The sequence below is a fragment of the Panthera leo genome, chromosome F3, assembly GCF_018350215.1.
Source record: "Panthera leo isolate Ple1 chromosome F3, P.leo_Ple1_pat1.1, whole genome shotgun sequence".
NCBI classification, from domain to species: domain Eukaryota; kingdom Metazoa; phylum Chordata; class Mammalia; order Carnivora; family Felidae; genus Panthera; species Panthera leo.
This window is the reverse complement of record NC_056696.1, coordinates 13,881,790-13,895,091: the sequence shown is the minus strand read 5'-3', so window position 1 is coordinate 13,895,091 and position 13,302 is coordinate 13,881,790. Positions and strand designations below refer to the sequence as shown.

At 41.3% G+C, this 13,302-nt stretch overlaps 1 protein-coding gene across 3 annotated transcripts in view; it reads right to left on the bottom strand.

The window, feature by feature from the left end:
- The window catches only part of MROH9 (maestro heat like repeat family member 9), an 88,944-nt gene that overhangs the window by 25,144 nt on the left and 50,498 nt on the right, over nt 1-13,302 (bottom strand). For all 3 annotated transcript variants that reach the window (XM_042925984.1, XM_042925985.1, XM_042925986.1), the window contains exons 9-12: nt 10,070-10,194; nt 7,523-7,672; nt 3,835-3,989; nt 1,084-1,249 (exon numbers count right to left, since the gene is read on the bottom strand). In XM_042925984.1, coding sequence (XP_042781918.1) covers nt 1,084-1,249; nt 3,835-3,989; nt 7,523-7,672; nt 10,070-10,194 — 596 coding nt within the window. The remainder of the gene's footprint in view (nt 1-1,083; nt 1,250-3,834; nt 3,990-7,522; nt 7,673-10,069; nt 10,195-13,302) is intronic.

The following is a 13,302-nucleotide window of genomic DNA, read 5'->3' as shown; positions in this document are numbered from 1 at the left end:
GGAAGGGAGGAACACCGCAATCCCTCCTGCAACCCCCTGAAGGCAGCCTGGAGCGTGCATGCATATTCATTCATTCCCTAACAGCTATGGAGTCCATTTTGAATGGAACTATGCCCAGTATTCTATGGCAATGGACTCTCAAAGTACTATCAACAACCCCCTGGGTGCCAGACTGGAAGAAGCAAGCTGGTTCCCAAGGACAGTATACTTTCCAGTGTCCCCTTCATATGTGGCCATGAAGGATGGTCCTGCCAATAACCCAGGTCCTTCCCGTGCTTCAATACTCCAGGCCAGTGAGATGGTTAAGAGGAGACAGGCCAGATCACTAACAGTTGTTGGGCCCAGGAACCACTGCAACACCCACCTGCCACATCAGAGAAACACATCCCACCACCTCACATTTGTGGAGCGCTACCCATTTTGTTTCCCATTGTGTCTCTGTAAGACTAGAATTTACTCCCAGGAGTGGTGAGTTTAGTCCTTGGGAGATACAAAATGGTGGGCGCAAATGACATCAGGGCTTCACATGCAAAGTCTATCCAGTCTAGCCGGTGGCTAGTCTCTGAGACCATCTCCAAACTTCTGCCCTCGCTCCATTCTCTCCTTTCAGTTTCCTTGGAGTCACTCACTTACTAGGCAAGCTCCCATCTATGGGGCTTTTGTCTTTCTGTCTAGATATTCTTCTCTCTTGCCCAGGTATTTGCAAGGATCACTCCTTCACTCTCTGACTGGATGTCACCTCAGCAGAGGCCCCTCCCCTGACCAACCTTCCTAAACTCCCTGTCACTTTCTTTTACTCACATCACTTTATGTCTTTTCTCAGCTCTATATCATCTGATACATAACACAGTTTTGTGTTCATTGTCTGTGTCTTTTACCAGAATGTATGCTTCCTGGTCGAGGTGTGGCATACAGTAGGCGCTCAATAAATATGTGTTGGATGAGTGAATGAATGAATGAATGAATGAGAGGACAGTGTCCAGAAGTATGACCGAGTCCGTGGGAAGATGGGGATTTTCATGATCAGAAAAACAACACCAGGACAAGGAAGCACTTAGTACTTAATACTTAAGTATTACTTACCGCTACAGGCATCATATTAGTAGTATCGAGAGAGAAACGTCTTCTTTCCTGGAGGCTAGCATGCACTTCCCCAGGCTTTCCTTTCAGTATCAATAAGATTGTTTTCAGCACATGAGGGGCCACGCTTGACTCAGAACCTGCCGCGTGCCACATCAGTATCAAAGTGCTGCAAACACAGCCCCCACCCCCCGCCCAACCATCACGATGAGAATCAGGTTATTCATTTCCTGCTTAATACAGTGTCATGAATCGAAGTCTTGTTTTTTCTTTTACATGTTTATATACCAAAGAGATCACAGACAAGTCTAAACCAAACTGGTATGCTCATTTCCAAATGATCTCATTAAGTCTCTTGTCCTTGAAAACAGAGGAAGAGTGTCCGTGAGATCTTACGGAAAATACAGTCTGCAAGTCGGCAAGTTGATTTCCTACCACATTTAATTTTTAAAAAATGTTTATTCATTTTTGAGAGACAGAGACGGAGCATGAGCGGGGGAGGGTCAGAGAGAGGGAGACACAGAATCTGAAACAGGCTCCAGGCTCTGAGCGGTCAGCACAGAGCCGGACGCGGGGCTCGAACTCACGGACCGCGAGATCATGACCTGAGCCGAAGTCGGCCGCTTAACTGACTGAGCCACCCAGGCGCCGTAATTTTCTACCATATTTAAATATCTGTCCAGCTCAGTATCAAGAACTGATCAGCTTTCCCCACTCTGTACTCTGGTCCTCCCATCTTGTGACCTCGTTTGTCCAGGAATAACAGAATATTTAAAAAACTGGTATGGAAATACAAATTAACGTATAAATAAATACATCAACTTAAAAAAAAACCCAAAGAGGTAGAAATACTAAGTAAAAGATTAACTATATAAATTTAAATATTAGAAAATTAGATTTAAAAAATTGAGCTCAGGGGGGTGGGCCCTTTAGTGAAAGGTCACACACATTCCAGTGGCACAGGTGTCACTAGCACCCTGGCTTCTCTACCTCCAGTCCCCTCCCTCCCTCTGCACACCTAGCCACTTTTCAAGATTATTTTTACTAGTGCTCATCTTAAAAACTGCTACACATCTCTGTGTGGGTACATTCCTGATACCTTGTCAATCCATGCGGGGTTCTGGATCCTACTGCTCAGTCTCTCTGAGTTTAGGTTCCTAATAGGGGGCCTGGTCCCCTGGAACAGAGACATACCAGCTCTTTAGAATCCGTTACTCAACTGTTCCTGCCTTTGGGGCTCAGCTTGCAACCAAGCTTAGACCCACATGGACATCAGTTGCACATGGTCTGTCTCATTCCCTTACCTCTCAGATCATACCTTCTAACCGATCAGACATTTCTTCTGTTTGTCTGTTGTAGCTCAACTCTAAATCCCACTCTTTTCTGCCACAGCCCTCACCTAGATACACAAGATCTGCTCATGACTATTTAAAAAAAAATTTCTTAATGTTTATTTTTGAGAGAGAGAGCGCACAAGTCGGGGAGGAGCAGAGAGAGAGGGAGACACAGAATCCAAAGCAGGCTCCAGCCTCTGAGCTGTCAGCACAGAGCCCGACGCGGGGCTCGAACTCACAAACCGTGAGACTGTGACTGGAGCCAAAGTCAGATGCTTAACAGACTGAGCTACCCAGGCGCCCCTGCTGGTGACTATTTTAATGAAGTTCACTTAACCCTATGCTTGCTTTCTGTACTCCCTCATTTCATATCGTTTGTACTGGATTCATTGGCAACTTGTACCCATTTTCAACAAAATGCTCGAAGGCTGGTAATATTTAACATACAATGGGGTGCTTAATTCCTGAATGAGAAAACGCTGAGTCTTATGAAGATTTTTAATTTCCAGGAATTTTCTAGGTAGTAAAATACTTTGTGAGTTTAAACCTCCTAAATAAATACAAGCTTTCAGTTGGAAAAAGAAAGTCAGTCATATAATTGGTTTGGCATTTTGTGAGTTTTGATGTCCTTTTACAGATGTTAACTCATTTAACCCACAATAATTGATTTACAGATAAAAAAGAATTTTCCTCATTTCACATACAGGGAAATCTGATCAAGGAATTTAGAAATTTGTGTGGCCGGGAAGGAATTCAGATTCGTTTCCAAAGCCTGCATCCTTTTCGTAATGTAACTTCCTGCCTTTTACACTGCTAATAGTAGAGAAGTATTACCTTCCTTCTCAAGGTACAAATGATAGAAATGGAGTGATGTCCTTTACTCTGCTCGTCTAATGTGTGTTAGGCTCATACTGTCCCATAGGCTCACACTGGTATTCTTTTCTCCTTAATATTTTCTGTGATCCTGGATCATGAATTTCAGATAAACATGTAAGTAACAGGGGACTCTCCATTATATCTGGGAATTTTTAATGTTTCATTATTTTATTGGCAGGTGGAAATGCCTTCCATCTGCTCTTCATAAGTGAGAAAAAAAGCACTGTAAGTTTTATTACTTATGGGGAAAACGTCCATCATCACTCTGAGGAGTGATTTGTTCCCGTGGTATATGCAGCAGAACACAATTTAAAGCCTCAGATAAAAAATAGTGACGAGGATCATTTGTCAGTGGTCTATAGTATTGTGTAGATATCGTGCAAGAATATGAATAACATGTATGATCTTACTTAAGCTTTATGATCATCCTGTGTGTTACAAACATAGATATCCTCTTTGAGAAAAAAAAGAAGCCCGAGTCTAGCTCTGTCTGATTCTGGAGACTGGGAACAAAGCACTGTAGGAAGGGGTGAGGGGGCCTTACTTGTCCGCTGGAACTGGATAATCCATAAGCTGAAAGATGACCTTCTTTGGTGAAGTGCGTGTCAGCAAGGTAGTGACCCGCAGCATAGCTTGCCTCATCACATGAGAAGAGTTTTCACGCAGTTTCTTATAAATAGCATCCACAATCTTAGACACCTGGAAAAGTAATTTCAAGGGTCAAACAAGTGCCTCTTGTTCCATGGCAACCTGTCAACCAAGGCGTTTCTTGGATGTAAGAATTCGGTCCTTTTCAGAATGGCCACGGCAGCAATCTACACACAAATACGCACTAGAGGAAAGCATATTCACGTGTGCGACTACACAATGTAAAATACTTATTTGGATGAGAAGAAGCCTATCTATTTACTATAGTGGAAAAATACCTGTTTTTTTAAATTTTAATTTATTTACTAAAAAGTTTTAATGTTTATTTTTGAGAGACAGAGCATGAGCGAGGGAAGGGCAGAGAGAGGGGGAGACACAGAATCCAAGGCAGGCTCCAGGTTCTGAGCTGTCAGCACAGAGCCCGAAGCTGGGCTTGAACTCACAAACCACGAGATCATGGCCTGAGCCGGAGTCGGACGCTCAACCGACTGAACCACCCAGGTACCCCAAAATACCCATTAAAAAGTTTATTTGGGGAAGGTAGGCTTCATTATATAAAACACATAGGCTCAGTGTAGAAAACATGTGTATAATTCAAGTCCTTTAAGAAGGAAGTCAAAATAGGGGGGCCTGGGTGGCTCAGTTGGTTGGGCGTCCAACTTCAGCCAGGTCATGATCTCATGGCTCATGAGTTCAAGCCCCGCCTTGGACTGTGGGCTGACAGCTCAGAGCCTGGAGCCTGCTTCAGATTCTGTCTGTCTGTCTGTCTCTCTCTCTGCTTCTTCCCCACTCATCCTCTCTCTCTCTCTCAAAAAATGAATAAACATTAAAAAAAATGGAAAAAAAGAAGGAAGTCAAAATAATGGAACAGAAAAACAATGGAACTGTATACTTTAAAAACTTTCTGGCAATTAAAGAAGACTTGAATGTGTGTATGGAATGGGGAAACTGTGTTTGGAAGAATGGCCCAGAATGGTAAACACTGAGTCATAAGCTTGCAAATTTTATTCATAGGTCCTATGTGTGTTCAATGTTTTCCCCTTTTTATGCATTCCTAAACAAGGAGATTTCTAGTTAGACCTGAAATTTGTCTCAAGCTAATGGTTGTAGATTCAACATCAATTTTCATCTTCCTGGATGCCTGCGTTTTTTATTTGGAAATATTCCTCAGAGAGCACAAGCTGAGATGTTGGTTGACGTAAATTTACATCCCATTGCGATTGCCTCACGTACAATTCAGTTACTTATCTGTGCACAGCCCTCTACTCCAAACAAAAGAAAAAAAAAAAAATAAACGAAGTGTTAAGAGTGCAGGACATTCCTTCCGCCATATATGCTCCAAGGGGAGCACGAAGCGGGAGACAATTAAACATTACTCTTCTCCATAGACATTTTTTAAAACATTTATTTATTTTTGAGAGACGGCAAGAGAGCGCACACGCTCTCATCCCCTTTTCTCCTCATCCCGTTCCTTTCCATGCAGCGCACCCCCTAAAACAAGCCAGCTATGTCACTGTATGCTCAAGTGTGCAGTGATGATCTGCTTTCATTCTCGAGAAACGACTTGCTGTGTTGCGGTTATTTAGAGACTGGAAACCCACATACTGCATGTGCAGTTTCAGTGGTTTCCAGGGATAATTTTAACTATGCACAATTTCCCATTATAACTGATTTTAGAACCTAGCCCTGTTTAAGATGACAATCCACTGTACTCAGTACTTGAATCGTTTGTGGGAGCTTGGGTGGAGCGATGAATTGCTGAACCCCATTTCTGTTCAGTTGCTTTCTCTCTGTTTAATGATTTTACTGCGGCAGAGGCTAGTTTTACACGTCTAGTTTTCTGTGGGGCTCCTCTTCCCCTCCAGGGCCTTGGTATGGCTTTATCTACCCTCTCTTTCTCACCGCATGAGAGAAGAGCTTAATTTATCAAGGAAATGACTGTCGCCCTCCAGCTTTCCCCTTGGTCCTACTTGCCTTCTGGAATGCTCCTGGATGTAGCCATGTTGGGAGTTCTATTGAAAGCTTTACTTCCCCTTTCCTGCTCGCTGATTTTGAGTATGAACTCTCAGTTTATTTTCTTTTTTCTTTTTTTCAAATATTTTCAAACATTGATTCATTTTGGAGAGACCGAGCGCCCATGGGGGAAGGGCAGAGTGAGAGGGAGACAGAAGCCAAAGCTCTGTCAGCACAGAGCCTGACATGGGGTTTGAACCCATGAGACGTGAGGTCATGACCTGAGCCGAAGCCAGATGCTCAACCGACTGAGCCACCCAGGCTCCCCTCTCAGTTTATTTTCAGTCGAATAACACCATGTGTCAGCACCAGAAACTGAGAGTTCAGCCCTCATGTCACCATCAGATCAGGGCTGGTTTCATGAGCATGTGACCTATGCATTTGACAGGGTTCCGCACTTAGAAGGTTCAGAGCTTTGCTGTCGCCCTCTCGAATATTGAAATAATTTTATTTTTGAGCTTGTGTTTTCGAAGTGAAGTCCCATGGGACCATAGAGCATGCACGTGAGCCGGGACGTTGGTGGCTGTGGCTCCCGTGTGCAGTCCCGTTCACATGCAACGTGCACAGTCTAAGTGTACAGACTTCCAGTGGACCCAAGATGTGTAGCAGTCAGTGGGAAATCACAGCGCGTATAAGATAAGCATTCATTGAAGCCTCAACCACTTAAATGGAAAATGATGACTCATCAATAAGCTGAAGGTAGAAGGCATTAATAGAAAGTGTGAATGTCAGAAATGAAATACAAATAATCGAGTTAGTTTTGTGTATTGCTTCCACTCTTTTGGTGCGAATGAAAACATATTCGTGTATGAGCTGTCACTTGCATTATTTTCTTGAGTTAAACACTTCTGTGTTTTCACCTGTAAATGGCATGGCACGATGTAAAAATGGCTGGTAAAATTTGTGCTACTTTAAAATTTTAGTTTTTTTTTTTTTTTAACTTAAAGACATTAAGTAGAAAATAAAAATGCTATGACAAATTGAGAGAAAGAGAGAGACCATGGAGGAAAGGGGGGGAAAAACTTCATAGGACTGTATATATATTTTAGGTTTTCATTTAAATTCTAGTTAGTTAACATATAGTGTAATATTGGTTACAGGAGTAGAATTTAGTGACATATGATTGTATATTTAATGGCCCTTTAAATAATAGCACATGTTTTGAACAGGAAGCCCCACGTTTATTTTCACTTGGCCCCACAAATCATATAGCCAGCCCTGCAGCAACCTGAGGGTCCCTGAAAACTTTCCTTAGCGGTTACGCAGGAGATTTCAGTTATATCTGCATTATTCTCCAGTTATTAATGTATTTCTTTAAAAAAGCTGATGCAAATGTGGCAAAATGTGATTATTTGGTATGATTGGCAGGTGAACATTCATGCCATTGTGTCCCACACTTTCTGTATGCTTGAAATATTTTTTCACACAAAAAAACCCCTCATTTGATCAAAGCGACATGTTGAACAGTAACAAGAAATACACAGGAAAAGAAGTAGCATGTAACAAAGGCAACAAGAGAATAAAGTTAGAGAATCAACTCTGTGCCCCCTACTCATGGTCAAGTGTCTTACCATGGTGACCTTATGGGCATGAGACTCCAGAGTCATTTTCAGTATGGTTGACGCCTTGAATGCAGTTACACAATTAGGTGAAGACAGCGTCATCAGGAGGTTCCACACAAAGTCAGTCAGCAAGGATGGCATTAAAGTTTGTCCTACGCTCTGAAACCAAAAGGAGAGCCATGACCTCAGGGCTGACCAACAACAGCATGAGAAAGACCGCTGAATTCTATCATCCTGGAGAAGCTCCAGGCCCAGGGGCCGGGTACCGCTACGTGGTTTGGGGGGGGCTTAGGCATTTTTGCAGTTCTAGCCCTCTTCCTTCACTCAAAATTGTTAGAAATCATATTTCACAAGTGTGGTGATATTGAGATGACTAGAATTCAAGTGGAATTGCATTTATTTTTTTTTTTTTTCTTCTGATTTTCAAAGCGGCTCAAATATTTTCATCTGGATAAGTCAGCTGTGGGGCCAGGCCAGGAAGAAATGAAAAACTATGAACCGCTTGCAAGAGGCTCAGAGGAGGCTGCCCATCCACTCATTAGCCTAATCATGGCACTCAGGGTCCCGAGTCCAGGGCACTGGATGGAGGATGGAAGGAAGTAGAAGAACTTTCTAGTAAATTCTAATTTTTTTTAATGTTTATTTATTATTGAGAGAGAGACAGATAGACAGACAGAGCATGAGCAGGGGAGGAGCAGAGAAAGAGGGAGACACAGAATCCGAAGCAGGATCCAGGCTCCGAGCTGTCAGCACACAGCCCGATGCGGGGCTCGAACCCACGAACCGTGAGATCATGACCCGAGCCGAAGTCGGTCACTCAGCCATCTGAGCCACCCAGGCGCCCCTCTAATAAATTCTAGATGCTTGGTTTCTTCATGTAAATGGATAACTTCATAGTCAACCAGGCTCGTGATTTTTGAGGTGTGGGGTGGGTGAGAATAAATGCTTGATTCTGGAAAAATGCACTATCATCTGTGTCTCTTTGGTGAAATGACTCAGTAATTCAAATTCAAATTTAAGGTGCATATTTAAGACATCTATGCAGTATTTTTGACTATGTTATGTAAGGTGTATCACTTCCACATCTCAGCTTCACACGATTCTATCCCCTCTGCCATGGGAGGAGAAGACACTGCTTCACGTATGTACTTTTTAGCAGGAACCAAAAGACTCTCCCACTTCCAGAGATGAGCTAGCCTTGAAGGGCGTCCCCAGCAACTGTGCTGAGCCGTTGGCTCCATGTGTGTGGCTAGAGGGCCAGGTATTAGACAGCCCAACCTAGGCTGCAGAGCTGGGTGACCTCGCAAGTGTGTGGATAAGCCCATGTACCTTGAAGAAAGTGAGGGAGTATGCAGAGCCCCATAGGTTTCCCCAGGGGTTGGGGTCAGTGTAAAAATTATTTATGCGGTACTGAGGTTTATCACTTCAACTTAAAATTTGTTTTAATAAGGTTTTTATTTTTTAGAGAGAGAGTACAAGCAGGGGAGAGGAGCTGAGGGGGAAAGAGAGAGAGAGAGACAGAGAGAGAGAGAGAGAGAGTATTAAGCAGGGTCCATGCTCAGTGCGGAGCCCAATGTGGGGCTCGATCTCACGACTTTGAGATCATGACCTGAGCCCAAATTAAGAGTTGGATGCTTAACCAATGGAACCACCCAGGGAACCCTAATAGGTGTTTTAAAACAAAATCTAAAGCAAGTTATTTGATGTTTGCTGAGTAAATTATAATACTATTGAAAAGTCTGTTGATTGATGACTCCACTAACTTTGCTGAATAACCAGAGTTCCCCATCTTTAGTGACATATTTATTAATCAAACAAAAGAAGTATAAAACTAGAAAACACCTCATGTGCATGCTATAAGGATTACATGAAAATAATATAAATTGCTATATTCAGGAATATTAGGCATCGTTCTTACTCATAGAGATGCAAATCATGAAAGCAAACACTCTACATATTATTTACTCTGTGCTTCACTGAACTTTAAAAACATGGAAAAATTTATTAAAAATAGAAACTGTTGAAATCAGTCGCCACTAGGGACTCCTGGGTGGCTCAGTCGGTTAAGCATCCCACTTCCGCTCAGGTCATGATCTCACTCTGGTGGGTTCAAGCCCTGCGTCAGGCTCTGGGCTGTCTCCCAGTCTCTCTGCCCCTCCCCTGCTTACTCTCTGTCTCTCTCAAAAATAAATAAACATAAGAAGAAAGAAAGAAAGAAAGAAAGAAAGAAAGAAAGAAAGAAAGAAAAAGAAAGAGAGAAAGAGAGGGAGGGAGGGAGGGAGGGAGAGAAGGAGGGAGGGAGAGAGGGAGGGAGGGAGGGAGGGAAGGAGGAAGGAAGGAGGGAAGGAAGGAAGGAGGGAAGGAGGGAAGGAAGGAAGGAAGGAAGGAAGGAAGGAAAGAAGGAAGGAAGGAAGGAAGGAAGGAAGGAAGGAAGGAAAGAAGGAAGGAAGGAAGGAAGGAAGGAAGGAAGGAAGGAAGGAAGGAGAAAGAAGTTGTCACTAAAAGTAATAATACACATGAAAGAAAAGCCATTGGATAAAGCAGGGGGTAAGTTACCTGGACAATTTTAGCTCTGTCTCGTTGCAAGACTTTGGGTACAAATTCTGTATCACAGGACGGAGACAGGAGGCAGTGATTTCCATGCTTCTCATACTTTGTAGATTTAGTTTTTTCAATGTCCTCTGTATTGAGAAAAAGAGTTTAAGGTTTTTGTTGATCATCAGTTCCTTCTATGACATTGCTGTTTCCAATTTCTCCTTCCTATCCGATTCTGGAGATATAAAGTGTTCTGAACATTTCTCTCTGCTGACAGTTTGATCGCATCAGATATTATGACAGCACAGACTCAGAGTCTATAAAGTGTTTAAGTGAGGCCTCTGTGAAATATGAATGAAAGACATAGATCATTTTAATAGGTTCAGCAGATATTGAATATATTTCGGCCATCAAATGCATCATTCAGTGCCCTGGAAAAGCTGTCGCTAAGGTGGAGGGTTTCTTGATAGGAGACCAGACATGGAGGCATTTTGCAAAGAGCTGGGGAAGTCATATAGCAGGAAAGCCAGGAGCTCTCAGTGAAAGCTTCAGGTGCTGATGTCTTTAGTTCCAGAGAAGGTAACTTGTAACGATTTTTGTTTGTTAACAGCTCCATAGGGATATAATTGACATCCAGTTTGTCTAAAATGTACAATTTGGTAAGTTTTTATATATGTATATACTCACAAAAACTGCAATAAAAAAATAAATAAACGAAAAAAAAAAAAAAAAACCCAATCGTATTCATTGCTTCCACCACACCTGCTCCCCTGTACCCACCCCTGATCCAAAGACATCCACAGATCTGCTTTCCATCATTGGCTTTCTGTCAAGTGTGTACTTTCTGATCTTAGATAAGTGGATTCATATAGGATGTACTCTTCTGTTGTGTCGCATGTTGCCCTCAGCGAAATTGTTTTGTGATTCACCCAAGTGGTTATAGGTATAGGTATAGGTTATCATTCCCATTTTACTGATGAATACTATTCCATCGTCTGCTTACCCATTTGCCTATTGATGGACACTTGGGTTGTTTCCAGGGTTTTGGCTTTTCCAAATAAAGGTGCTATCAACATTTGTGTACATGTTTTGCTCTGGGTATCTGCTTTCATTTCTCTTGGCTAAATCCCAAGTTATGGAATGACTGGGTCATTTGGTCGATGTGTGTTTATCTTTTTAGGATAAACGGCCAAATTGTTTGCCAAAGTTGTTATACCATGTCACGCTCCCTCTGGCAACGCGAGAGTCCCAGCTGCTTCACATCTTTAATAACATATGGTATGGTCAGAGTTTCCATTTTAGACATCCTAATGAATATGTAGTGGGATCTCAGGCAGTTTTTAAGCTACACGTCTTTTATGACCAAATATTGAACATCTTTTGATGTGTGTCTTTGCCATCTGTGTCTCTTCGGGGAAATGACTCAGTAATTCAAATTCAAATTTACCATTTTTTAATTTGGTTGTCTGTTTTCTTACAGAGTTTGGAGTGTTCATTTTTAAATTCTGGGTGTGAGCCTTTTGTCAGATATGTAACTTGCAAATATTTTCTCCCAGTCTGTGGCTTATCTGTTCTCTTAGCAGTGTCTTTCAAAGAGCAGAAATACTTAATTTTTCACTTTTAAAATGTATACGTCATGCTTTTGGTGTTGTGTTTAAGACATCTTTGCCTAACCCAAGGTACAAGGACTTCTTGTTTCATAGTTTTAGTTTTATGGGTCCATTTTGAATTAACTTTTGCATTACATATAAGATATAGACCAGAGTTCTTTTCTTTGGCATAGATACATAACCAATTTTTCCAACACCATTTATCGATGTTTACTCTTTCTCCATTGAATTGCCTTTGACTCTTTATCAAAAATCATTTGACCATATATGTGCGGATCTATTTAAAAACGTTTGCACTTATGTTCTTGAGGAACGTTGGTCTGTAGTTTTTTGTTTTTGTTTTTCTTGTCATGTCTTTATGTGGTTTTGGTATCAGAATGTTGCTGGCCTCCTTGAATGATTTGGCGTGTTTCCTCATTCTCACATTTCTGGGAGAATTTGGGTAGGATTGGAATACTTTCTACCTTTAAGTGTTTGCTAGAACATTACAGTCTGGAGTTTTCTTTGTAGGTATTTTTTCATTTGGTTCAAAATGCTTTCAATTTCTACTTTTATTTCTTTTTTTTTGACTCATGGGTTACTTAGAAGTGGATTACCTGGTTTCCGAATATTTTGAATTTTCCAGGTATCTTTCTAGTTTTATTTCTAGGTTAATTCCATTTTGGTCAGAGAATCCATTTTGGACGAATTAAAGACTTTATACTTTCTTAAGATTTGATTCATGGCTTGAATGTGGTCTATTTTGGTAAGTTTTCTGTTTTTCCCTTGAGGAGAATGTTCGTTTTTCCATTATTGGTGGAGTGTTCTCTATATATTAATTAGGTCAAGTTGGTTCAAGTCTATATCCTTAAAAATTTTCTGTGTGATTATGAATTATTGAGAAAGAGATACTGAATTCTCTGACTATAATTGTACATCTGCTCCTTGTAGTTCTATCCTTTTTTAAAAAATTATTTTTAGAGAGAGCATGTGCACAAGCGAGTGGGGGCAGAGGGAGAGGAAGGGAAAGTGTCTCAAGCAGGCTCCCTGCTCTGCATGGAGAGTGTTGCGGGGCTCAATCTCATGACCCTGAGGTGGTGACCTGAGCTGAAATCAAGAGTCAGATGCTTAACCGACTGAGCCACCCAGGCGCCCCCTAGCTCTATCCATTTTTGTTTAATGTATTTTAATTTTTATAAATTTTTAATTTTAGGGACATACATGTTTAGCATTGTTGTCTTATTAATTAATTGACCCCTTTATCATTATGAAATGATCCTCTTTTTCCCTGGAAGCATTCTTTGCTCTGAAATATATATTTTTTGATATTGATTCAGCCACTCTAATTTCTTTTTGACTAGTGTTACTGTGCTATCTTCCAACTTTTAACTTTTATTCTATTTATGGCTTTGCATTTAAACTGGGTTTCTCATAGGGCAGCATAGAGTTGAGCCTTGCTTTTTATCCAATCTGATAATCTCCACCTTTTCACTGGAGGTGTTCAGAATATTTACATTTACTCTAGATGGCTTTAAGTCTTCACTATTTGTTTTCTATTTTTCCCATCTGTTCTTTCTATTTTTCCTCTTTTTTGTCTTCTTTTAAAGTAGTTTTTAAAACATTACATCTCAATTTGGCTTACTATATGTACCTCTTGGCTATATT